Source organism: Dermacentor albipictus, chromosome 3 (genome assembly GCF_038994185.2).
Source record: "Dermacentor albipictus isolate Rhodes 1998 colony chromosome 3, USDA_Dalb.pri_finalv2, whole genome shotgun sequence".
Lineage (NCBI taxonomy): Eukaryota > Metazoa > Arthropoda > Arachnida > Ixodida > Ixodidae > Dermacentor > Dermacentor albipictus.
In genome coordinates, this window is record NC_091823.1 from 18,760,322 (window position 1) to 18,788,236 (window position 27,915).

The following is a 27,915-nucleotide window of genomic DNA, read 5'->3' on the forward strand; positions in this document are numbered from 1 at the left end:
TGTTAAGAAAGCGATTTTTTTTTTGGAAACAATAAAAATATTAGGTAAGAGAATAAATAAAGCGCTGCAGCACTTATATCTACGGATGCAATCAGGCGATTGGTCCTTGAGCCGCCGATTCCAGAAAATCCATATCTCGCATGCAAAGGTGCTTTTGCTCTTTGCTTTACTTTTGGGCGGAAGTCTAGCGATGCAAGTTAATTTTTTTTCCTAACGTATCGCACAAAGCTTGGAATGATCAAGCATATAGAATAATGGATAGGTGCACGTTCCCATACGTGCAATCCTGTTCTGTCATATACGGACCCTGCTTTACGTGCACTCGGAACTGTGGCACCCCTGCAGTAGTCAGGAGTTCCAACGGAACACCGTCTGGGCAGGTAAAATCATGATATTTCATGACGCATGGTTTTTGGCAAGATCCGTGCAGCATCAACTGCCACAGCAGAACACGTTCAAAACTCGCGCCGCGCGATAAACTGGTACGAGGCAAAATCTATTATCTCGAAAAGGAACGTATCAGCAAGACTATATATGCCGGGAATCATTGGTTAGTAAAAGAACAGAAAACACGCTAAACAGAGCTATACAGTGCGCAAGGCAGTTTGGTGGACAACGCCTATTCTCGGACCCTGCATGGGATGAATGTTCAAGCATAAACATATCTTGTGGTGACCGGCTCCTTGTGAACAAGATATCTGCACAGACTACGAAATATCGTATTTTTCTTCTTTCTTTTTTCCATTGGTCAGTGACCTGTGCTACTACTGATGTGACACGGCATGCACATTTGTTTAGTCACGCGTCAATTTAAAAAAAGAAACGGCTTCGCAGCGTTCTGTGCACAACCAAGCGGTCTTCTCTCCCAAGTTACACAACATTGAAAGAAGCACGAGAGTTCATTCTAGGCTGAGCTAGTTGGTTTACGTTACGACCAAGACAGGTGTGCTGGCCTTATCGTATCACCTGTCTCGTCGTCTGCGCTGTTCGAAAGAAGCACGTATATCGGCTACTGCTGCATGGTGTTTACGTAGAACGAGACAAGATAATTAAAATAAAAGTGGAATAGCAATCTTTTATTCCTAAATAGCATGGGAGGATATCCAGTCAGGGGCCAAGCGCCGTGTATATTCGGGATACGGCGTTTTTTTCTTCGGTGAATAATCTCAGGCAAGGAGAAGCTATACACTCCACTCCATCCCGCATGCCCTTAATTTTGTTGAGTGCTCCACGATTCCTGTCGAAGGAGTCAACTCAGTTCTGTCTCATCACCGCAGTTCTGCTTCTGCTGCGTTATATCTACATGCGGTAATTACACACACACACGTACACACACACACACACACACACACACACACACACACACACACACACACACACACACACACACACACACACACACACACACACACACACACACACACACACACGCACACACAAACACACACACACACAAGCGCGCGCGCTCGCTCGCTTACTTACTTACTTATTTACTTACTTACTTACAAAGAGCTAGCACAACAAAATAAAATGCATAAACGCTTCCTTCCTGCACTAGTTATAGCACCGGTGGCCTAAAGTGCAAATTGCATGCAACTTACAAAAACTACCTCAGTGACGCTTCGCAAGAGGTAATGCCGTCGTTAAAATAAATATATGCCACGCCTGCGCGGCAGGCCCGTGCGACACAACAGCGATTCCAACTATACCCATACACACGGCGGTACAAGGGCATGTGAGTATGGCCTGTGCTAACCTAATCCTTCCTCCTTGGGAATGCGTGCGCGTATACGTGGTTTTGCGTACGTACGGAAGCAGAACAATCAAATTGAAAAAAAGAACACAAGAGAACGAAACTGGCCTAGGAAGGGGAAGGCGCGAAAAGCAGATGGTCAGGGCCGGCAGATGACGAAAAAAGTATATCCGGCGCAGGCGCGGTGGGGCGGGCGAATTTTTGTTCCTTCTTTCCGTGGATAGATAAAAAGAGAAATCAACGGACTTAGTTTCGTATGCAGCAGGCACGACTGAGATGTGTGTGTTTGAGGACGACGCGCGTATAGCGGCAAGCTCGGTTGAGCCAGCCGCGCTCGTGGGACCTTCGCGGTGCGGGTGTAATATATATAGGCGTCGACTATGCGCCCCGAGCACACAAACAAAGCTGGGTGTAAGGATCCGTAGGAGGGTTAGGAGACGAGGGAGTCCGGGGTGGAAAGAGGAATGAATACCGGCCAACGTGCACGAGGCCCAGGAGGAAATATACCGCAAATAAATACAAGGATTCGTATACTACGCAGAAAAGGTGCGCACTGCAACCCGACCGCAGGGCGTGCGAGGTCAGTAATATAATACCGGGGCGGCGGGCAATCAGGGGAAGTGAAAACATGGCCATAAAAGCGTGAAGCGGAAGAGAGGCCACGTATGACGACGAAAGATGTTTCCCTCAAACATGGAAGAAGATGGAAGACGGAGAATGAGGGGCATTTTCGTACAGGATAGAAACTGTGCAGTGGGACTATAAGGGTAATGAAAAAGAAAAAGAGAAAAAGAGGGTCACCCAAGAACGCAGACCTACACAGAGAGAACTCCGTATTCTGCAAACTAAAGCGACATCTTGCTCGCAAAACGGAGCCGTCTTTAGCCTATATAAACGCTGGCTGGAGATCTGCGGGCGATACCAGCGTATAGGTGCAAGGCGCGGTAGGTGAAGGCCGTTTCGTATACTACACGTATAATATCAGGCGAGAGAAATTCGCCTTGCAGCGGCGTACACACGTTGCCCTGGGCGCTGTAGGAAAGCAGGAGGAGGTGGACGGAGTACCGCTGCACAAACCAAAGCATGCCACATGCTCGGGCGGACGAGATCGCTCTCGACGCCACGTTAGGCTTAACAGCTGCCGCCGATTCATCGTCGGCTTCACCGCAACACGAACGGTGCGTCTCTTAACTTCCGCTTTTGTTACTTTCTTTTTTTCTTTCGCCTTCTGCCGGATCGCTCGACGGCGGGTCGCGATTGCGCAGTGGTTGATACCTTGATCGCTTTCTTCGTTTTCCTTCCCTGCCTCCACGACGGGCACGTCTCCTTGTATGAGGCGTTGCAGACAACGGCGCCGCGCCGCGGCAACGAAGGTGGCTGTGCGTGCGTGAGTGTTTAGAGGAGAAGGGGGCGAAGGGTTGGGTGCGAGTTTGTGTGTGCGTGTGTGCGCGCAGATGACGCCCACGGCAGCCGGCGCGCCGCTTATTCTTGTTTTGGCGATTGGGAACGACCTGGAAATTGCCCGTTTCCGTGCACCACTTCCATCGTTCGCGCACGATCGGGGTTTCAGTCAAGCACGCAGGGCCCGAGGCGCAATAAGGCTCTGCCAAGCCGAAAAAGCACAAGGCGGAGGCGGTGGTATAAGGCTAATGCCACCGACCGACAAGGTGGTCAAAACAGCTCAGGGGTCCTTTCTGTGTCTTCTCTTGTTTTTTTCTATATGGATCTCACGTAATCGTGCTTTTGCTGATGTTCTCCTTTTTCTGGCGCTAACGTAAACATAAATCTTATATAGGGCGCGTTAAGTGGTCTGGTTTAGGTCAGTAATGGAAAGCGTTCAAGAAAAGCACTGAATTTCATCCGTAGTAATCCTATTACGTGCAGGAACGAGCTTCAGAGGGATAACCTTTTCCTTAGAAAAGGTTTAGTGTTTGTCTTTGTTTACTATGTCATTGTCTCTTAACGGGTAATACTATCAACCATTCTTCTGAAAGTTGGAAAAAAATGAGTTATTATGTAAGTGTCTACCTTTGCACCTATTATGCAGATATGTAACCACATCGCTGTACCGACTATGCCGGGCCTAGTCGCACAAGTCCTCGTGGACTTAGGCAGGCCCGTTTCTTTGTTTTGCTTTTGGGTGTGTGTAAATAAACTATTATTATTATTATTATTATTATTATTATTATTATTATTATTATTATTATTATTATTATTATTCGAACAGGTTGGTCATGTTGCACGAGAGCGTAGTTTTGTATATTTGAGTTTTCTTCTTGGCTTGCAGTTTTACCTTTTGCCAAACCTGATGTTCGGTGGGTTACTGTCCCCAGGCAACGTAGTTTCTGCTTCCGGAGCTGGTGCCAGTAGTGACGCTATATTTGTGTGTTTCTGACTTGTGCCAGTGCGTGCAGTCTCGGTGACAATTCCTACTTACTCTCTTCTTTCCTTCTTCATTTTTTGCCCGAGTTGTGCGTTGCGTTTTGAAATAGCCGGCTGAAGAAGGCCTGCATTCTAATTTGTGGCAAAAAAAAGAAAAAGAAAAGATAAATGGAGGCCAACTGACAACCATGCCATCCTTCTCTGCACCACTTCGCGAGCTTATAGACACGTGGCGGACCACGTGCATGTGAAGTGAACAGGTGTTCGCGTTCTCTATTAAACGCGAATAGACGCACATCAGCTCGTTGTGAGACTTCTACGTTATGTAAATCATAGAATCATGCAATACAAAAGTATCGTCGATATGCCACAAGGATAGATAACTCTGGATCAGTTTGTGGAAATCCCATGGATTACGAAGCGCAAAGAAAACGGACGAGTCCTGCATTCTCGTGCCTTTCTTGTTAGTGTTTAACTGATGGGCCGACACATACTAATTGACCCCATCCACAATATTAAGGACAGTATAAAGATTCAGAATGGCCTTTACCTGGTGCGAAGAGGATGTAACGAACGACAGCCATAAATATTTAACGCCTAATATACGACAGCAGGAGACTATGGGTGCGTCTTTTCCGTGGAGCATATATTATAAGAGCGACATCGGTAAACATGTTAATTAATCGATAAGCTTGCTGCAATATACGCCCCCCACCCTTCGCCCCCATCGGTAGTTCTTACTAATTTACGTCTATGGTGGTATAGGAAGGACTTAAGCTCTGGCATTGCATCGAGCTCATTTGACAGTTAAAAGCGTGACAGGAAACAGCTTACTTTTAAACAAGGCAGAGGTTCAAAGGAAGATGGAGACGAAGTGGTAAGTAGTGGTCCAACAAGAGATGTCGCTGAGCCAAAATTTCGGCTACGTGGCTTGTCTTCGTGACGGCAACAAGTGCTTTCCTTGGCAGTGTTTACAATAGCTCACTCTCCCTCACCGCAAACGGGAGAGGAGAATAGGCGTGTTCGTAGAGTAAAGCGATGGAAGTAGAGATGTTCAAGGAGTGGGGAGGGTTAATTGTGACGGCGAACGAACAAGTACGGGGGAGAGGAGATGCACCGCCGCGGTTTTGACTGCAAGATATCTGTAGACACATTCCGTAGTGCACTTGTAAGGCCATCTGGTACCCCGTAATTCGTCTAACCTGGAATTCGAATCAAGAAGTCATCGTCGAACAGCGTAACAACAGAAAATGAGGATAGAGTTTTGGGATGGCCGGTCCCTTCCTTCAGAGCACTACTAGTGATAGCTGCGACGGACACCAGCGGCAGTGGCGGCGGCGGCGCACAACATTGCCAACTGAACCGTCTATGGGAATGAGCCCATAACAGCTTACGCTGCAAAAGAAACCTGAGACAAGACTTCAGGTCACGAGTGGCAGTGCGCAACACAAATCATCAAGCACTACGCATTGCCTTCCGTATGATCCCGAAGGCACAAAACTACGTAAAATGTATTTCTAACCGCAGCAGACATTCGTTCGTTGCATGCGCGGCGAGGTCATGAGGTCGCGCCAACCTGTCGTCGATGGTGAATCGGCGGCAGCGGCAACGCCGACTGTCCCAAGCCCCAGCAGCAGCAGCACTGTCACCAGAGTCAGCAAGGTTGGGTGGTGAGGCCGCCCTGCAGCCGTCGGCGTCGCTGACGTCATGGCCGATGATGTCGTCACGTGGGGTCACGTTCCCCGCTCATGCCGCGCTTCTCTGTAGGTACTGCGGCCGTCCAGTTGCATCTGCACAAAGACACGAAAAGGTTGAAGTGGTGCGAGAGAGGACAAAATGGACATACAATAACGATTCGACACCCTGTGTCGTCAGTAAAAAGCTGAACATTTAAGCCTGAATAACTGTTGCGTAGTTAGCTATATACAACATTGCGGACCACATACCAAGCTGCTTCTATTGTTTGTTTGTTTTTTCAGCCAAGATGCGCTATTCCAGGGGTACCCCATTACAATTTCTGAGGTATATAAATGACTCAGCCCTTCTCAAAGCCACGTTCATCCCTTTAGAATGGCGGGCCGGATATGGGCGGGCTGATAGTGTGACATGGAATGAATGGTGCGCAGGCTTCTCTTGCGCAGCCCCGCCCATTTCCGCCCTCTTGCCTGCACGCCTCGTGGATTAGCTGCAGTTATATCAATACATTCCACGGACAACTTTAGCTTTCAGTGTTCGTCATCTCACTCATTTAAAAAGTGACGCTCAATCGGAGCGAAGAAAGAAGCACGCAGAACGTGACAAGGACGGCGATGTACTACACCAGCGCTTCCTCGGCCTTGCCTCTTTCAGTGACATCTTTCCCTGTTTGCTCACGCAATAAACAACGTGCCCAAACTACCCTATTGGTTTAAGCACTGTTCTGTGCTTAATGCAGAATGGTTTTTGTGGGAACTGTCACGCAGTCTGCGAAGGCGTTCCTAGTCATACACGGTGTAACCGTCCCATCCTACGTCACACTGTGCAAAGTCACAGTTTGTCACAAAGTCCGGTGTCTTTTCGCTTTCTTTTTTCAATTTTTTTCTCTCTCTCACATATCGCATCCCTTTACCCTCCCGTGGCGCAAGATAGCCAACTGGAGGTTATCGCTGGCTAACCTCTCTGCCTTTCCTTTGCCCCCCACCCCCCTCTCTCTCTGTGTGCGTGCGTGCGTGCGTGCATGTGTGTGCGTGTGTGTGTGTTGCACATGCATGCTGCCTCTCACGTGCGCGCGCGACTTACGTTCCCTGCTTGCCTCTGCTCTTTCTTTTCTATTCGCATGTTCCTTTTCTCTTCCCTACATGAAAAAAAGGTAGGGAAGATGATTTATTCCTACTCAAAAAAACTGTTTTTCTCTCGCTCTATTTCACTCCCTGTGTTTTTATTTTGTTTCGTGTTTATTATTTGCCTTTTGAATACGTGAAATCGACAGAAAGGGAGGGAGAAATGCAAGAGGGGGACCGAAAGACAGCGAGGTTCATCAGAGGAATGGTTTGGTTTCCTACCCTGCCCTGGGGAAAAGAGTTATGCAATGGACGAAAAGATAAACAAGGCGGGAGCGGAGATGCACCTCCACACGGACTTCCACAAAAGCGAACACGATGTACGGTTTGTCGAAGCTGCTGCACATCGGTTGGCGGTTCGAACCGGACCGACGCGAATCGGCAGCGAGTCACGTGACGTCTCTTATCGCCACTGCATCGCGAGGCGCGGGCGCCCACGGGGAGCAAAGTGGGAGCAAAGCCATCCTATAAATACCGCGGGGCCCGAAGGGCTGCGTTCTCGCACCGCGAGCATCTGAAGATAGAAAGGACGGCGGCCTGCTGGTGCCTCCATTAAGAGCACGCTCCGCCGCCGACGCAATGCGCGAGGCGCCGCACAACGGACTGACGCCCGCTCGGACTATGAAGCGTGGGACATTCAGGGCCTGAACAAGGACGTATCATTCATGGGCACGGCAAGCATTACGAGAGTGCAGGTGTTGTGCTCCATACTTAGGAAAGCAAAACGAAACATATACGATGAAGCCACGGCAACAGGCGGGAAAAAAAGAAAACAATTCACCAACTGTTCTTTTTCTTTGTTCTTGCTTTTTGTTTTAATTTACGCGTGGAAGCATGGGAAGGTAAACTACCTCAAAGCCGGCTATACCAAAATCCAAAATTCTTCCGTAAAGGAAAAATAAATGGAGGAGAAGAAGGAAGAAAATATCAAGAAGCACGATATACATACGAACACAAGTGCAAAAAGATTGTCTCATCTGCTGGCACCAGCATCGAAAGCACAGTTCGGTAACTATGGGATGGCCGCTCATTACGCAAGAGTGAAGGAGTCCACACAGGTCTCTTCACGAGCACATAAGGACAACACCACCGCGAAATCAGATCGTTAAATAAGAACCCCGGTGTGGAAGACAAAACAGTAATGCCACTTATAGGCAGTCTATAAGATTAGCCTTGACTAAAAAATTGCGAAGGACACTTAGAGCTTGCCTCGTCGATCTTCTGACTCTATAACTTCTTAACCCTGTAATGCCAAACGATACGTTGTATTAACATGCGTACATTGTTTGTATTTTTCCGATAACCGATCCTTACCGTCTAACCACTTTACAAAGCTATCACTGGTGCTTATCGTCGCGCACGTAATCTGATTAGACAAGCTTCTTCCAATATAAAAAATCTGTGACACTATGCTACTGTGTGTTAGCATATTTTTTTTATTTAAGCACAGGAAACTTAACGCAAAGTCTATAGTGGCGATTTTCATACGCTGGAGCGAGTGTTCAGTTACCGATAGATCAGCAAACGAACTAGTGAATACTTAATGAACACACTAAATAAGCTATAACTCAGTTAACACGTCGTGTTTTTTTTTAGCACAAATGCACCATCTACGGCCAGAAATCAAGGTGAAGGAGTTGCTCTATAATTTTCCCCTATGTGCTCGGGCATTATACATATAGTTTAAGAAAACTGACCTTTCTTTTAAAGTGACACCCCGAAAGCACGGCAATGATTCTTTTCTGCCATTTGCAGCTAACGAACCAAAATTGGCAGCAGCGCAATCGTGTGTAGCATAAGATGAGCAACAAAAACGTGTATGCGGATTGAGGAATGGCGAGGGGGAAAAAACAACAACCAGGAGGAAGGCTGGAAAATAAAAGAAAAAGAAAGCGTTATATGAAGGAAGAAAAGAGTCAAGGGATCGATTGCAACGCTCTCATTTTTTGGCTGGGCCATCAGAGGGATGCTGAGCCCCGGCCGCCGCAGCGGCGGCACTTAAAGTCTCCGGGAGCGCGCGCAATCCCTTAAAGCTCGGGAGCCAAACGAGTCGTCGTGGCTGGCAAACGCGATCTGGAGGAAGACGCCACCGACGGATCCCTTCAAAGCCCTCGGCGGGCACGGGCCATGTACCGCATGAGCGCGTGTATAATAACGACGCGACCACCAACACCACGACATGGTACGTGGCGAATATGGCGCAGTCTCACACTCAAAAGAGACAGGCGCGTTTTATCATTACGACAATAAGGAAACTTCACGCCTCTGAAAGCGACCTCAAGGATACCTATAGAAAACCAGGGCTGGGATAATGTAATGGATATGTTACAATGCTATTCCTTTTCGTATTTTACCAATGGTCTGAGAGGCGCTCTCTGACGCGTTATCACTGGGATCTGCGGGTCGTGAATGGTGGACTATAGGAAAGGAATGGAATAAGGTAAAAAAAAAAATGAAATCCGTAAATTATACCAGCCCAGAAATAACGTATACGGTCACTTAAAACAACTCCCCAGTGCTTCGACTTAAACGTCAGACGCTGTGAATGTGATAGCGGTTATCGTGCATGCAAAGTCGTTCATATATATACAGACTGGTCGCAGAGTCTGCTTGTGATTCATCAAGACAGCTTCGACATCACGTTACTGACTTCTCCATTAGGTTTTCGAACGGTTATCACGCGAATCAGGAGTTTGGGACACATTATTCGAGTTTACTATTCAAGGTACATGCAAGCGGCAACAAGAACTGGCACGGAAGAGTGACTTGGTGATTAAGCCATCGAAGGAATATGCATGTTGCATGCCTTAACCACTTTGTAGGCGACGCCCCTCTCAGCAGTACACGCACAAATGTGTTGTGCACGCTGAGGACGTAACTACGTCGGTACGTTTGAGAAGTCGAGCGTTCCGGGCAAACTTGCACAGTTTATTAGGGAAATGCCTCCCAAACTCTGCCATATCCCGCGACCCACCAAGTACGTCAGCTGTTGCAAACGCCCCGACTCAGCCTACGCTCCCTTTCTGACTTACGCGAAAGTTGCAAACATTTATGTTTCAGTGTATGACTATTCAGAAAAACGTTGACGTTAACTTCGTACCACAGTTATCGTAGGGAGCGAAATGTGGCATTAACCAGCGCTAGAGGAAGAGTAAAACGCATGTCGACAGGAACGAACGTTCTTCACTACGAAAGTGGATTCGTTCGAGCCTTCGCAAAGTATTTAAGGATCGCAAGTCCTGCTTCCAGCTCAGTGTTGCTGAAGTTCTGCCGGACGATGGGAAGACTAATTGACTCGGAATGCGCCAGAACTACACCGAAAAAGGTTCAATTTTTTACTTATTTCATAAACATATTTCTTGGCATCTTCCCGCAACTACTCCATTTCAATATAATATGACACAGAATTGGCAGTTACGAGGCACGATACGGCACTCGGGATTGCGCCGTGGCAGATAATGCAGGAGTGCACGCCGCACTGCTATAAAGGGACGCGCCGCTCTCAGGTATAGTGCACAGACTACGTCAAACGTTCACGGGCCGCTCGATCTTAGAAAACGTTCAATTTGCCAGCGGTTCGTGACCGTAGCCATTAAAAACCGTACAACACTACGTTGTTCACATACGCTAACACAGGTTGGAAATTCGAAATGCAGACTACGTGCGCAAGCTGCGGAAATATTAATATGTTTCTCAGATTCCGAGGTCTATAAACTTTTGACGCCGACTGCAACTGCACTTTAACGGGATGGCACTAATAATATAGCTTCCATTTCAGAGCCACAATGTTATTAAACATAAAAATTCAGTGAAGATTTAGCTGAATCCGACGGAAATACGCTTATATATATATATATATATATATATATATATATATATATATATATATATATATATATATATATATATATATATATATCCCTCTTTACTCCTACTACAAGACCACCTTCCTATCCTTCACACACATACACTTTTTTCCATTTTTACACTCATAATGCTAACGCACTAATAGCCCTAATATATACATGACTCATGAGTGAGTGAGTAGGTGAAATAACTTTATTGCAGGTCCGGCGAGGACGCGAACTCGTCGCGCACCCGGCTAGTCCCACGTCGGAACCGGCAGGTCTAGCCCACTGGCGCGGTCGTAGGCACGCCGGGCCGCCAGAGAAAGAGAGAGTGAGATGGCAAAGAGAGGAAAGGCAGGGAGGTCAACCAGATAAGCGTCCGGTTTGCTACCCTACACCGGGGGAAGGGAAAGGGGGAACAGAAAGAGGACCGCCAGGATTTGCTTGTCTAGAGCGGGGCTACGGAGAAGCGAGTCCCACTCCTCCATGATGACTTGATGACTTGATGACAAGTATGCACCAACTCGCCCAGAAAGAAGTTTTAATGAAGTCCTCCTTGATGAACTTGGGAAATCTCGACCCGCACTCCCAGAGCATGTGTGCTAGAGTGGAGCCCTGCCTCTGGCAGGCGTCGTCGCTTTATGCGTCGGGGTAAACTTCGTGTAGAACGGCCAGACAGGGATATGTGCCGATCTGTAACAGTCTAAGAGAAACAGCTTGCGCCCTATTCAACTTGGAGTGAGGGGGTGGAAAGACCCTTCTAGACATGTAGAAGACCCAAGGCATCGTTCTCCAGATCAATTGCGGCTAACCGGCACTCTTTGTGTTTGAGGCACTCACCCGCAACAAGAACGCCATCCCCTATGTGGTGCTTGAAGAAGCCTCCTGTGTACCTTGCTGTTCCAGGAATAGTGAAGAAAGCTAGCCTGACCACCGCGGCTCTCAAGCAGATCACATCGGAACTTCTGCATTGTTCATACGCTAACCGAATTCATGTTTACACGGATGGTTCCGTCTCGGAAAATTCTACGGGCGCCGTTGTTCTACCATCTCAATCGGTCGTCATCAAGTTCAAGACTTCACACGTAACGACATCTACAGGTTCTGAACTGGCCGCTCTTCGCGCTGCTGTCGAATATATTGAAAAAGAACCGCCCAACAAATGGGCAATATATTGTGACTCGAAAGCAGCCCTCCAGAGCTTGCGAAGTTTACGACGTGGCAGTTATGAACAGCTGGTGTCACAAATCAACGAAACCTGCCATTGCGCATCTGAAAGAGGACATGATATCATATTTCAGTGGCTGCCGGGACACTGTGGCATCGTTGGTAATCACCTCGCCGATGACGCTGCCCGACGTGCCCAGGCTGGCTCACCGACACTCCTTATACCTTTATCCAGAGTCGACGCTGCAAGAGAGCTTCGCAGTCTCGCTCGTGCAATCACGTTAGGTTGCTGGCATACACCACAGAACTCTAAGTGTCGTTTACACAGCCTCGACCCATCACTGAAACTTACATTACCAGCGAACCTTCCACGACGTGACGCAACACTGCTGTGTCGGCTGTGGGTAGGAGTAGCATTCACCAACTCCTACAGCTACCGTATTGTAATGGCGTATTCACCAATGTGCGCTAAGTGCAAGTGTGAAGAGACCATCAGTCACCTTCTGTGCCACTGTTCTCGCTTCGATAATCAACGTGAGACTTTCCAGTGTGCCTTAAATAGACTGGATGACAGGCCATTTACGGAAGCGAAGATCTTGGGAGCCTGGCCTCACAGTTCATTGGCCCAGAAAGCCGTTCGAGCGCTTTTTCGCTACCTGAGGGCAACAGACTTGAGTGCCCGACTATAGACATCCAACACTTAAATTCTCTCTCTTCCTCTTTCACTCCCCATTCCCCTCCCCACGTGTAGGGTAGCAAACTGGACTCAGTCTGGTTAACCTCCCTGCCTTTCCGTCTTCCCTTCTCTCTCTCTCTCTTCATAACCTGACATTCTTACAACTCATGACATTCTTACAGCTCATGTATGCACTATTTCTGCGTATTTAATATTGGAATAAGTTCCAATCAGCCGGTGGTTAAGGCATTGCTTTACTGATGTAGTGTGCTTCATGATGTTGACAATAAAAGGCGCGAACACAAGGAAATTTGCCTTCAAAGCAACACTTACGGTGCCACCGTCACCAAGACAGCTCAAGCTCGTGCCACCCACTCCCGAAGAAGATTCCTGGCTACGCTACTACTTGTAGCCCGTAACTACCCGTATAAGCGACACGGCCGGGGAGATAAACGAGAAGAAAGGGGGTTAACCGAGTCGGAAGACGTTGAGCTGCCCCTCCACGTGCCCTTCTGGCGTGGCGTTAAACGCGCGTATTTTCTCACAATTGTTGCAACGTCGTCCAACAGGTGCGCGGAAAGGCCCACCAATAGTTTAGGTGCGAATTCACTATATCTTCTACAGCTGCATAGCTTCGCGATAGGTTGTGGCGCATTGAAGAAACCGAAGAAACCCGTGCTTGATTCTTGCTCCACGGTTTCAAATATACGGTTCCAAATATAGCGCGGTCTGCATACTTTCAAGCCGGAAAATAAAGAAGCGAAAGCGAGGCTATGTTGCGTACGCCGAAGTGCGGTAGTCAGCGGTAAGCGAGAGAAATGCGGCAAGGGCTTGATCCCATTCAAAGCCGCACGCGGTTACGGCGGCGCAGCCCTCGATCGGCCGCAAGTCTGCCGCGCGATGGCTTCCAGTGCCCGAAATCAAAGCCAAGTGAAGCCAAAAAACGCACCGAATCGCTTTATATCGTGTACGGCCGGACCGGAAATGTCAAAATGAAAACGAATGCTCGAGCGTAAGTCAGCGCCAGAAAGAAAATAGAGAAGTAACAAAAAAAAAAGGAGGACACAGGAGCTGCGCGTCTGGTGTGCACTTCTGGCCGCTAGCCACCACGGCGACTCCGAGACGAGTGCACTGCAGCGCTATTGACGAAATGTGTGTCTCGCGCGCTGCAGACGTTGCGAGACTAGAGTAGGTCCCGCTGTACGCGAGATGGCTAGCCTCGTGCCTCTCTCGAACGCTTCGCTTCTCCTTTTCTTTTCCTTCTTTTTTTTTTATATCTGGACAGCGATGTTGGCAGAGAGGGGCGACGTGGAAAACCCGAGGACTGATACTCAGAAGAGCCGCACACTAAGGAAATAAAACAAAATGATGCAAACGAGAGACAAAGATCGTAATGCGTAAGGAAAAACTTCGGAACGAGCAACTGGGTTCTTGCCAAATTTCCGAAGCATAGGGAAACACACTTTGAAAACGAAATGAGAGTGTAAAATTGAAGCACGAATCAGTATTCGCGGTATGCGAAAGAAATGCGGATGAGTAATTAGATGCAGTAAAAGTGCACTGAGAAAAGAAAAATAGGAACATACTTCTAAGTCTTAGTCTGTTTCCACGTACTGATAGAAGACACAAGAAAAGAAGGAACGAGATCGGAAAAGCAAAATACGAAAACGCGCGAAGATATAGGAAAGCTGGCGGGGCGGGCAGAAGTTTGCTGAGGAGACATGAATATGTCGCTCGCTTCCATGAAGTTTTGTCTAATTTCTAAAAAAGCGCGTTTAGAGATTGCGATACAGAGCGTGCTGTATGATGAAAGTATTCAAGTGCGTCTCTGCGCGTCAACAAAGCTAGAAATAAAGAGAGAGAGAGAGTTAAGCAGCAAGAGGACACGGACGTAGAGGGTTGAAAAATGAGCCTTGTGCTCAAGTTATGTTTAGTCGGTAGGGAGCTTTCAAACTAGCCATGTCGTAAACTGCGGGGAAAAAAAGAGCATGATTGCGAAAAAGGGCACAAAATTTGTTTACTTACTTTTTCGTGAATGACGCCATACAAACAGGCGCCGTCATTTAGCTAGGAGCAGCTTAAGATGTTTATGTATGCCGTAAAGAAAGCAGGGTTTCGCATATGGAATGCGGTAGTTTGCTTAACCGTTGGGGCACGGCGATGCAAGGTCAGCAGAATATGCGCAGCGCTTTCACGTGAACGATGGATCTTTTAAACAATACACTTGCAGCGAACAGCACGATGCAGCTCTGCGATGTCGTCCCTTAGACCTTCATGACGTCTATTCGCACATTATACGGGCAGTGTCGAAATCGTCCACACAGACGCAACAATATCATTTCTACTATTTATTGTAACAAACGCATATCGTGAGGTTATTTACACTAAAGCACCCAAGTTAAGCTATAATGGTTGATTACACTACCGGTACTGCGAGTCCATATGTCAATCTTAAAGTGAGCAGGGGTTTCAGTATGTCAGAAAAGACACAATGCCAAAAATAAAAGCAAAAAAAAAGCAAATGGTGCGGTAGGATCACCTCGTGACTTAAATTATTGCATGATATTAAAACTGAATTCAGGAAAACGAACCTTGGCGCCATTTCCTGCTTTAACAACAAATCTTTTTCCCGCCCATTAGGGGCACGTTAAGGATCGATCCCTGACCAGGCGATCTCCTGGTGGTCAAAATTAACCCGGAGTCAACCACTACGGCGTGTCTCAGAATCAAATCGTCGTTTTGGCACGTAAAGCATAAGAATTCAATTCAATCCCTTTTCTCGCCAAATCAGTGGTAATAATATTGTTACGTCTACTAAACACGTTTATAGAGATGAAACGTATATAGTGGCAGTCACGACATTCTTGACTATCTGAGTGTCTATCGAAGTCCGTCGATCCTCCTCTCCACACATATTGCGTGCCCCACTTATTGTTGGGGCGTAAACCCAACGTGCACATAAGACGTTTCGCTCCGCGCAGCCGAAGCTGAAGCCGAAGCCGAAGCGGGTAATTCTAACGAGCGACATGCGTAACTGCGGGCCATCGGCCATTTGGAATGGAGCGTGCTACGCGGTAGGTCAGTTCGCTTATGCGATCGACAATGACATAGGGTCAAGGGCAGCCATTCACTTGACCCACGCTTCCTTGTTGGTGTCCACAGCCACACTAAGTCACGCAGGGTCAAGTAATGCACACAAGACTGTCACAATTAAGTTTTGGAACAGTAATACACCATCTAAAACTAGTTTAGTGTTTACATTTAGTATCCCTTTAATAATGAAACCTTAAGCTACAATTCCATCAATCCGCGAAGAAACCGCCGTCAAGGATTACGTACTGACGTTCCAGATGTTTGCAAATAGTGTTGGGGCGCGTTGTTTATTTTCCTGCACGAGCCTTGTGCGCACACCTATAACCGACGCTACTGTCGGTACACCCTGCACAACCTGACAGGTTGATAATCAAAACATGCCCTGTTCAGGTTAAGGATTGTGAGCACAAAAGATGAGAATAGTAGAAATTTTGAAGTTATAGGTGTCAGCTGTAGCAACACAGCGTATTTATTTATTAATTCATACTGTCAGCATAAGTGACAAAACAGGAGCTGCTGATTTGGGCACAGTACAAAAGAAGAAGGGAAAAAAAGGAAAAGAAAGGAAAGCAATCTTTACGAACTAAACAGTCATAAATTACATACACTCAATGTGAAATGTCAACATAAATTCAAACACGAATAATACAGCACAGATCAACACAATACAAGCGATACAAGACACCCAAATCCGAAGTCTGCCATTCCGAAGAGGCATTATGTATTAGAACCAATTATCTTTAATTTAACAATGCATATTGAAAAGCTTTTTATCATTATAGATTACTAAATCCGTGTATATATGTATATATATATATATATATATATATATATATATATATATATATATATATATATATATATATATATAATATTTGTTCTACCGCCTCCCCCAACATGGTTCTGCATGGCGCTGGCTAACACTCTCAGGGCTAGATCTAGTAAACATAAACACTCAACTTAGTGGTCGGTCTGTAGCAGTCGTCGTAGCACAATTGGTAGTGCAACGGACGCGTAATGCGGAAGTTGTGGGTTCCACTCCCACCTTTTATTTCCCTTTTCTTTATTGTTTTCTACATTTGCACTTCAATCACAGCTAATTTCCCCTATGCTTTCCTCGGCTTCATTTTCTGTTGCCTTTACATATATATATAGTCGGTCACTCTTTTGATGAGTGATGAGGACGAATGCTGCGAGTGCAATGTTTTCGGAAAGCAGGGCAGGAATAATGTAACGATTCTATTCTAATTTTTTTTACTGCTTCGTCAGTAGTTTGAACGCCTACGTTATCACCAGTATGGGACGGTCGAGAACGGTCGACGACAACAAAAATAAATAAAAATAAACAATGGAAGTGGGGCGGGCTAGAATCAAGCGAGAGGAATCTCTACATTATACAGGGCCCCATAGCGCAGCGACTACTATACGAATACTACGTCCAAAAAGGTAAGTTAGTCGACAATTATTTTAATGAACCTGGTACGAATGCTCAGAGGTTCCGGAAAAATGGTATGGATGAACACGTCAGTCCCCTGTCAAGCATACGTGCTTCGACGTTGAAATTCGCCAAGAAGAATCAAACTGAAGCTTAAATTTCTGAAACCAGTTATTAAGCAGCGACGGCAGATTATCCACCGCGATAGTTCTTTTTTTTTAGTAAGTGACAGGAATATGAAAGCTCAAGCGCTGAAAACGAATAGAAGCTGACGAGACTCTGAAATAAAGAAAACTGAAGCAGCCACACTGATAGGGCGTTCTTTAAGCTGCTCGTCACATGAGAAAAAGAAAGAAAGAAGAAAGAAGAGAAATGAAAAAAAGGGATAAAATAAAATAAAAAGAAGAGAGAGAGAGATCAAATGATAAATGAAAGGTAGGGAGGTTAACCAGGACAGAGTCCGGTTGGCTACCCTACACTGGGGAAAGGGAAAAGGGGACGGAAATATTAAAAGAAGAAGAGAAATAAAATTTTTGAGGAGCTATACAAGTAGCCTGAAAACGCGCTTCTGTCAACGGGTTTTGAGAAGCCAACCGTGCCTGAACTGTTAAAGAGGGGCGTAAGACGCGAAATCGAAAGTGAAAAAAGGACGAAATGTGCACAAAGCACCGCAAACACGGCAGCTCGACGTCGAAAGATCAACCAAGACACGTAGAGAAAGCGCACAGGAACACACAGATCCAACGTGACCCAGTGAAGTCACGACGCGGGGTGATACAGTTTATAAACGCGAACATATACGTATGAGCCCCTGAAGGAAGACGTGGGTGATACAGATGGAGATACACACAAAGAAAGAGAAGACACGTCGAGACGGTACGGGGGAAATAAAAGGAAACGAAACAATGGACAAGCCGGGAAATGGCGCAAGCGAAAACGAGTTTGAATGAGCCACGGTCTAGCGAGCAATTACTGCAGCGAAGGAAGAAGCCTTCGAAACGCGCTCTTCTGAAAGAGACATTGATGACGTCTCGTGACGGGAAAGGAAGGAAGCGATGGCACCGAACTCTCTGCCATTGTACAGCGGCGCGCCATCGGGTCTCTGTTTTGGAATCGGTGAACGAGAACGGCAGGCCACGGGGCGCTGCTCTCGTGAAAAAAATAAAGACTGCGCCGAGATATACGGTCAGGAACAAAGGGAAAAAAGCGAGAGAGAAGTGTGTAGGCAGGCTGATAAAAGAAGATATTTACTAACTTGTTGTTGCCTATAGTGATAAAAAGAAAGGAAGCGTAAAGTGAGGAATGCAACTGAGAAAGCTGGATTAGAACCTTTGTTTCCTCTGTCTTCACTGTATTTCCTTTAGAAAGATTTCGCGATTGAACTCGAGAGCGAAACGCGAACAATCGAAGGAGGAAAGAGATACTTGGCCGTGATTATAGAAGAGGTGGATCGGCCAAGGAGTAACGGGAGGAAGGAAGATGACGAATGTGTGCTCGGAGGAAGCAATGGACAAAGGAAGGAGCGACATTGGGGTGAAAGAGAACGCGGAAATAGGCGGCGGCATCTTGTGACATCGCACGAGCCTATTAACCGGAGCGCGATGAAAACCAAGACCTTGAAGGATGCTTGCACTTGCCGATCGGACGTAGCCAACAAAAGAAAACAACAAAACAAAAAGTCCGATCGAAGATGATACTTTCTTCTTCCACTTAAACAAGAAAGGTGGGAGGGAGAGGTGGAGATATCAAATTTTTTTTCGAGCCGCCGGCGCAAAAGGGCTCGAAAAGGAAATCGATACAGGTTCTATACGGAAAGGACGCTATCAAGGATCCAGTCATCTATTCTGGCGCGTTATTAATTGTTATTGTTTTGAAATGTGTGAATGTGCGAGAGGAGATGATCCCCGATACTTGCGGAACAGAAAGAAGAATGAATAGGACCGTCACACGTCAGGTGAACGAATTAATGAGTAGGAATGAATGAACCGCAGCAGACGTTGGTCGAAAATTGAGACTTCGCGTCGCTAATACAACGCAGCGTTGTGAAAGCCACCGCATGCGTTAGGTGAGCAAGAGAAAGATTTGCAACGGCAATTGCGCGTTAAACGACTCCACTGGCGTACCTTCACTCTGACCAAACGTAACATTCAGAGGCAACTAACCGGCTAATCATGGACCGTTGTAGAGCACGAATATTGCCGTGAATGTTGCCCCTGGTGGGTTCATGCCGGTAGTACCTTTCACAGTGCTGCACGTCTTTAGTGCGAGACAAGGGCGCAAGCGAGATTTCTGCGACGACATGCATTGTTCGCTTTCTTCGGGTCTTTTTTTTTTTCTTGTACAAAAAGCGAATATGGAGGACTACGTGACGTGCACGATCTTGAATGCGCAAAAGGAGATATATTGGGGAACCTAGGGGAGGGGCGTGGAAGGGGTAGATTGTCCGAGGAAACGCAAACGCTCGCACAATAAAGAAAAGAAAAGAAAAAAAAATATATAAAGAAACTTTCCAATTCTAGTTCTTTGAAATCGTGCTATTTCGACCACGCTTGGCCGGCGCGAGGCGGGGCACGGCCTTTGCCCTAAGTGACGAGGGAGGAGATAATTTACGGCTATAAACTTCCCTGCAAAACGGAGAGAGGAAGATGTAATGAACGGGGAACGGAGGAAATGAGGAAGATTGGCAGGCGTTGAGCCCACACACACACACGCACAACGCAAACACACAATCTCCCATTGTCGCGCGCACATCCTTTCTCCTCGTTGATCCACAGTTTCTCTCTTTAAGCGCCGCCCTTTTGGCTCTGCTCGTTTTCATTGTTCGTCCCGATTCATCCAGCACAGCGTGGGCAGGAAGGGGATGCGGAGGAAGCAGTCACGCTGGGAGAGGAGGCCGCGAGTGCTCTTGAGCGCTCGGGTTTGGGGCATCGCACCGATCGTTGAACAGATAAAGGTCTTCTCTCCGCGGGCATTCTAGTAATCTGGCAGCGCGCGTCGCCGGCACCGGACTCTGCGCGCCCCCTCCTTTGTCATCTCTCTCTCTCTCTCTCTCTTTCTCTCTCATTTTCCCATCACTCTTCCTGTTGCTCTATAAAATTAATTTGCTTTTCCCTGAATACACTGGGGAGACTGGAGGAAATGAAGTAGGAGGTCGAGGCGAAAGCGTTCTGGAATCGCATCGCACGTGCGGCGCGGCTGTACCGTTACCTTCACGCCTGGAGTATAGAGGAGGCGAGCGCACCTAGGTGACTCGAGCCGCGCTGTCAGCTGGAATGGTACCTCATTCGTCATCGCTTGGTATTAACGTCCTAAACCTTTGCTGGTCCGAGAGGGATGCCGGATGGCGGAGGTCTCCAGGTTTATCTCCGCGACGATCAAACGCGCGCCAAATGTCCGCACGCGGGCGCTTTTGCGTGCTGTCCAAATTGAAACGCCGTCGCCGAGACTGCGAATTGCACCCTCGCGACCTTTCGCGCGCTAAGCGGCAGAAGGTCAAAGCCACTAAGCCGTCGAGAGTGGATGCTCGAATTTCGCCTCACTGAAGCAATTTAGCACAGGGAGAGCTTACGGTTCGCTTCGAATGACACCTTCTCTGATTCTCCTCAGTCGCTAACTCAGAACGCAACTGCGCAAGCGCAGGCGCTTAGCATGCAGCGAGCTATAGCGAGAACGAACGCCCCGTTACGCCGGCCAAGTGGAACGCGGATCGTTGTACCCTTCGCGTCTCTATGTACTTTCCAACCAAGTTTATTTATTTTTTTTATTTATTTATTCGGTATACCTACAGCGCCTGTAGGGCATTATCGTAGGGGGGTTAAAATACAGGTGGTAACAATGGAAACATATTCAGCAACATCAAAAGAATACATCCGTAAATACAACATAGCTTAAGCACTGAAATTCGCAAAAGCGGAAGACAAACTAACAAAGTACAAAACAAAGTAAGTAAGTAACTAAAAAAAAAGTAGCGTATGTGCAGAGATGAATAAGAGAACAATAAAAAAATATGGCTCTCAATAGCATTTTCAAAACTAGAAGATGCCATCACTTCATTAGGGAGCTCATTCCAATCGTTAGTCGTGTTAGGAAAAAATGAATACTTAAACACATTGGTACGGCACTGATAAGCTCTAATTTTGTTAGCGTGGTCTCTCCTAGATAAAACTTAATGCGGCTCCTTGATGAAGTGTTTTGTCGATACCAGTTTTACTTTTATATATATTATAACGGAATTTCAATCTTAGGATTTTCCTGCGTGAAGAAAGAGTTTTCCAACCCAACCCTTCCCGTATTCCGGATCCTCTGATAGTAAAATTATAATTGCCTGTTACGAAGCGTGCTACTTGCTTCTGGACGTGTTCAATTTTTTTTTTCTGTGAGATTTTTAGTGTATCGATCCCAGATAACGCATGCATATCCCAGAGTAGGCCTGACGTTTGTTAAACACAAGGTTGCCTTCAGTGATGAAGGAGAATGCTTAAAATTTCGTAGGGAAAAGTGAAGAAGAAGGTAAGCTTTCGCGCTAATTGAGTTAACATGATTAGTCCAATCAAGCGTTTCAGAAAACGTAATTCCGAGGTACTTAACATCCTTAGCGGTACTGAGTGCAATATTATTTACGCAATGGGAACTGGGAAACTTTTTTCTTTTTCTTTGTAAACTGCACATGGTAGCATTTACCAGTATTCAGAGTCATCTGCCACCGCTTGCATAAGATAGATACTTTTTCAAGGTCGTCCTGTAAGACAGACATATCGGCATAACGTTTCACTGTACGATACATGACGCAGTCGTCGGCATACAGTCTAATTGTTGATTTAAGGCCTACTACTAAATCATTAATATAAATAAGTAAAAAAAGTGGCCCAAGCACAGAGCCTTGAGGCACTCCCTATAGCACGTGCATTGGAGCCGATGTCACCCCATTAAGAACAACTTGCTGTTTGCTCAGGTGTAAATAATCCTTTATCCAGCCGAGAATATGTTCAGGAATGCCTAGGAATGATAATTTTAAGCAAAGTAGATTGTGCGGGACGAAATCAAATGCTTTCCGCAGATCAAGAAAGAGTGCATCTATCTGTTCACCATGGTCCAGGCCGAGTGGAATGTCGTGAGTGAATTCGGCTAGTTGTGTAACGCACGAAAAACCAGAGCGGAACCCATGCTGAGCCGAAGTGAAAAAGTTATTTGCTTGAAAATGTTTCATCAGATTAGAGTACAGGACATGTTCGAGAGTCTTACAGCAAACGGAAGTTAAAGATAGTCGCGTTCCGATAATAACTTTGCGATAAACGTCCACCGAACGAGTGAAGTCTGTGCACTTCTCTGCTGGGGCTTAGCGCGAAACTGGCAGAATAGATATGTAAACCCGACCAAAGCTGAAGAGCTGCAAGACTGATATTTGCCTGCTGGGCTCGTGTAAAAAGCTAGCCAGCCAACCTAAGCACGCGCCGGGGTCGAGATTGGTGAACCCTCCTTCTTGCACGAGAGGTCGTCTCAGCCCGACCCGCTTGGCAGAGTGCATGTCTAGACGCGAACGAACACATTCGGTCTTATTGAATGCGCATGGAGACGCGAACGAATCAACTGGGTCGTTTGCGACAAGCTACGAAGAATCAAACACTGTGTCTGCGAGTTCTATTATGCCGTCTCACCTCCGCTGAAGCTTGGATAGCGGCCTTTCGGAAATGATTTTGTGTTAGCGCGCAGTCGGACTGGAAGCCTCAGCCTGGCTTCGAAACCTACCTTCTCAGGTCGGGTTCACGCAAACGGATCTTAGACGAGCCCGGCACGCCTTGGAAATTTCAGCTGGCGGCGAGAATGAATACTATCGTACGGCTGCGACGACGTCCACTTTAGGGCTCGAAACAACGAGCATATATGAAGTGCTCGCGCTTTTTAAAGTGAACAGCTTTGTTTGGCTCTCTATCACCTGTTTCCGTGGTGGTCATTGGGGGTCAGACTTTCGCCTATTTAAAAGATGCGCGGTCTCGAGCAACCGAGCTAAGGGGCGCGTTGGTCCCCGAACTATACACAGCCCTCTGAGACGCACGTACTCTCGCGCGAAATCTTCGAGGAGTCAGCAGATTTAGATGCATGGGTTGGAGCGCTCGGTATATTCTACACTTACGTACTGGTTAATGGCTATGTTCTCTACAAAATTACGTAACGAAACAACAGAGACTACCTAAATATCTTTACTGCAACAAATATTCGCCTTCAAGTGCATAATTCCTTTAATAAAGCCAATGGTGTCCTTAGGAAGTGTTCGGCTAATCCCTTACATTGACAATCAAAGTCAATGGTTTCTGCGCAATTTTATATTCATTTTTTTTCGCAGTTACACTATAGGCTGTTGACTCATTGTAATGGATCTATGGGCTATGAAGAAGTCACACGGATAATGTGTTGCTGGGTATCTACTCCGTGAGCAATGGAAATGAAAGAGAAACACACCATTTGTTAAACAAACGTGTTATTTTTGTTTACCCTGTACCTTTCGTAGTGAGATTTGTATTGTCGCTCTTCACGGGACCCCCAATTTTTGCTAAAATTTTGAGCCTACTGCCCGGGCGACAGGGCCTGTCGACAGGCAATTTCTGGAGAGCCTGTAGAACTCATTACAACGAGCAGTGAGCTTTCGTAAGCACTGTTTGCATTTGGCCGGCCGCCTTTTCTAATCATATATTACGTCCGACATCACGACTGCCTGGCATCTGCTCTTAAGAAAACATTTAGTGTAACACTCCTGCCATAATTTTAAAAAAATGTGTGGGATCTATAACACCCCAAAACTGTACAGTTGGTTATGAGGGACGGCTCTGGCGAAATTGCCCGCCTTCAGATGCGGTCACTCGCACAGGGACTCCGAAACATTTCACAACCCGCCGCGGTGGCTTAATCAGCGGCTATGGTGTTGCACTGCTAAGCACGAACTCGCGGGATCAAATCCTGGCAGCGGCAGCAGCATTTCGATGGGGGCGAAATGCAAGAACGCCCGTGTCCCGTGCATTGGGGGCACGTTAAGGATCCCCTGGTGGTCGAAATTAATCCGGAGTCCCAGACTATATACGTTCTGCTTCATCATCAAATCGTAATTCCGGCATGTAAAACCCCAGGAATAATTCAATCATTTTGCAAGGGCTTTACTAGATAACGCGCTGCTTATATATCTCTGGCGCACCTATAACTCTGCTCTAAAACCGGCCTCAACTACTCTGCACACTCGATATCTGTAAGCGAAGTAGAAGAAATTAACAAGAATGTCAAACAAGAAAGTGTCAAGAATAAGAACGTTATGAGCACGCCATTAACTTGGCCAGTTACGGCACCTGCAACCCTAGTATCTCCGCACCACATCAGGGCTTATCGCACAGCCGTCCATACTAGCTCTCTACAACAAAATTGGCGTACTTAAAAAGAAACAAAAATGGATTAGGAAACAAAGCGGACTTTAGAAAAGGAGGAGATGACTCGTTAGTCTTGAACATGTCTTCTAGTCAGCCGCGTAGGCAAGCAGTTAGGACATTAAAAAATTATATTAAAAACAAAAGAAAAGAAAATGAACGCCTGGCAGAGTAGCCTCTCCTTCTTGGGACAGGCCTGCTTGACGGCCTTAAAATCTTGACAGATTAATCTCCTTGGTTCTCATGCATGCTCGTTCGCGGGCCCTGCCCTTGATGTCGTCTAAACATTCACCCGACGCCCACTTTTGCTTGACGGTCTTGCGCAAAGGCGGCAAGGTCGGTTGACGGAATAAACTGCAACGTCCCGCGGCAGTGCTGGGCAAAGTCACCCGCCTTCGGTGTTTCACGTGTGACAGGCGTTATCGATTCCTCCGCGTATAGTCGCTATTAAGAAAAACGAGACGAAATTAGGAAAAAAGAAACAAAAACAAAAGTACTCCGGGAGTATGGCAATATACAAGCAATGTGGGCAAGTCGACTTGGCCGAAATTAGGGGTAGGGGGGGGGGGGGCAGCGAGGGACGCTGTCAAGACGACGTGCGCGAACGATAACAGGTTTTCTCAGCGCCACATATCGAAAAATCACACAGACTCAGCAGTGTACAGTGAGTGACTGCACGCCAAACTCGTTCTTAGGGGTCTTAATTAACCGCGTTGTAGCAGAGAAAACTGTGTACCGGCCTCTTATTGAGTAAATATGTCGAGACGGATTTGATGATGCCAGCTTGAAGTAATCTTCGTCCCCATTACAAAACTATTATCCTTATGTTCCCTGCAAGAAAGAATCCTTGGGGATTTTCCTGACTATCCGTCTACAACAGCCCTTAGAGAGCTCCCAAATTTAGAACAAAGAATGTCTGCGAGAGCAGGACGAAGCAGCAAGGTTCCCTTTACAGCCTGCTGGCTGAGGAGAACGCCGAAGAAACTCACAAAGCACTTCTACTACTAGTAATAAGCGGCGCTGTAACGGTAAATCCTCTCGAACGGGACATAACCTCACGTCGTGCCCGCGCTGTCAGAAGTTATTTCGCGAAGAGCCATCGCGCGGATAACGAGGAAACCAACTGTTGCGCAAGTGAGCTGAACGATCAGCCGTACAACTCACAAAAAAGAAAAAGAAATAAAAGAACAAGGCCTGTTCTTCCTCATCAATACGCGCCTTCAAAGAACCTCACGTCGTCTTTTGCTATTTCTTGCGACCAACACCGTTGGGAATCCCGGAAAACTGGTCAAACTTTTCTTGCTGCAACGTCGCCCACAGTATAGAATCACACGAAGACCAACTGTTGCACAACTCAGCAAAGCCAATGTCTGTAGAGGTAAAAGAAATAATATAGAGCGGAAAAAAATAATAATAAAGCAGTGCAGGCAGAGGAGAAAGAGAGGACAGAAAAAAAAAAGCGACAATGAGAAGGGGCAGGCACGTGCTGACTTGTATCAAGAATGATGGGACCCACAGGCACAAATAAGTGAGCGCGGGGCTTACAAATTGGTCGTAAACACACTGGGACGACCGAGTGCCGTCGACGATGGAAGAAGGCTCGCACACATCTAGTGCGCGCGGGGGGTTGCATGCGGCGGCCGGCACATCTTTCTTCTCCGCCGCCACATATATCGGCCGACCCTGGATGGATCCAGGCCGCACGTATAGTCGTCATTGCCTGGAAAGCCAGTGGATCCTTGCCGCGTCTCCTCTATTATTCTCGATTGCGAGTAGCTAATGCCCCTCTCCCTCGATTCTCACCAAGTAAAGGCGAGGAGGAGCGATCACAGGCCCGGCAATGAACGATGCGTGCTTGGTCTCCGTCAGTTCTGGGCAGCGACCGGCAGTTGGCGGTATGGCTGACGATGGTGCAGTAGGAAGAGTGAAACGTCATCGCACTTTAATATGTTTCATTTGGGCAGAAAGAAGGAGGAACATGCTCCCGTGCGGCCCTTTTGCCACCCATTACTGTCATGTATTGCACCAGATTCTCGATGATTGGATTACGCTGCGCACAATTTTGGAATTACATGATTTATTCTTTCGTCAAGCTTTGAGTCCCTATATTGGCACAGCACTTCATAAGATGTAGGTCTAAGGGAAGGCTGACATAATTCCTACAATCAAGAGAACAATAGCGAAGGCAGTTAGCCAGTGACAATAGTTATTAGAATAGTTTTCACGTTCGTTGCGAAATTCCGAAGGTATATAGTACGCAGACGCTTCTGGCCATGTGCTAGTTAACTTAACGTGGCTTGTGGTGGTAAACAGAAGGTAGAAGGTGTTCCTTCTGTTCACCTCCGTTTTTATGTGCTGCTTACCACCAAAATCCTATATATACAAACAGAGCTTGAAAGTGTAGGTGCGACAGCCAGGTAGCGAAATATAAAGCCTGTCAAAAGTATTTATAACTTTTAAGGGGCCCTATTTAAGGGGCCTGCAATGTACTTTGACTTCATTCTCTACTTCTTATCCTTCACCAACCATTGAAAAACAATTGTTAGTGTTGGCGTTTGGCACCACGTGTTGAAAGAACTTTCTCTCACCCGACCTTCTTCCACCAGGCCTCGTCGAAATGAAGCGCGACTTTCTAATTCGCCATGACCGTTTCGAGTGTCTGCCTGTCTGCCGAAAGAGAGGCCCTTTCCTCGAATTGGACCTATAGGAGGACTCCCACGTACCCGCAACGCGCAGAACAGACGGACAGGCGTCTACAATTCCAGGAGGCGTGACGACCTCCTCTCTGCAGCAGACTCGGTATAACCAGAGGAGGAGGGGCCCCCTTTCTGCGCCGGTCACGTGACATCGACGGAAGCAAGATTCCGCCCACGATTGTAGAGAGCCTATTTAAGGGACTCCGAAATGTACTTTTAATCACTTCATGCTCTTCTCATTTTCTTTCATCCATCTTTGAATAAACCGTGAGAGTTTCGCACTAGAAATCGTCTCGCCCTTGCTTGGTCACCATGGTCTACCGGATGCCTGCAGCCCACCGACAACGCCACGCTACCCAATAAGTAACTTCGGTCGAGCTTCGATAGGCAGGCGTCGCTACTTCTCGGCAGCAGTAAGATACGCTACCCTGGAGTACGCAACACAATGCAAGTTTCGCACTAGAAATCTTCTCGTCCCTGCCTGGTCGCCATGGTCTTCCGGACGCCTACAGCCCGCCGACAACGCCACGCTACCCAATAGTAGCGCCGGTCGAGCTTGGAGAATCAGGCGTCGCAACAGCCTACAAAGCGACGCGGGCGTTACCCCGCTTTACGATATCGACTAGCCTGAGTGACCGAT

At 47.0% G+C, this 27,915-nt stretch overlaps 1 protein-coding gene across 4 annotated transcripts in view; it reads right to left on the reverse strand.

Moving 5' to 3' along the window:
* LOC139057273 (uncharacterized) overlaps window positions 1-27,915 on the reverse strand; it is a 167,665-nt gene that overhangs the window by 6,380 nt on the left and 133,370 nt on the right. For 3 of the 4 annotated variants that reach the window (XM_070535181.1, XM_070535179.1, XM_070535180.1), the window contains one exon: window positions 5,658-5,925. In XM_070535181.1, coding sequence (XP_070391282.1) covers window positions 5,658-5,844 — 187 coding nt within the window. In that variant the 5' untranslated portion in view covers window positions 5,845-5,925. The remainder of the gene's footprint in view (window positions 1-5,657; window positions 5,926-27,915) is intronic. The other variant, XM_070535182.1, reaches the window with a different exon arrangement.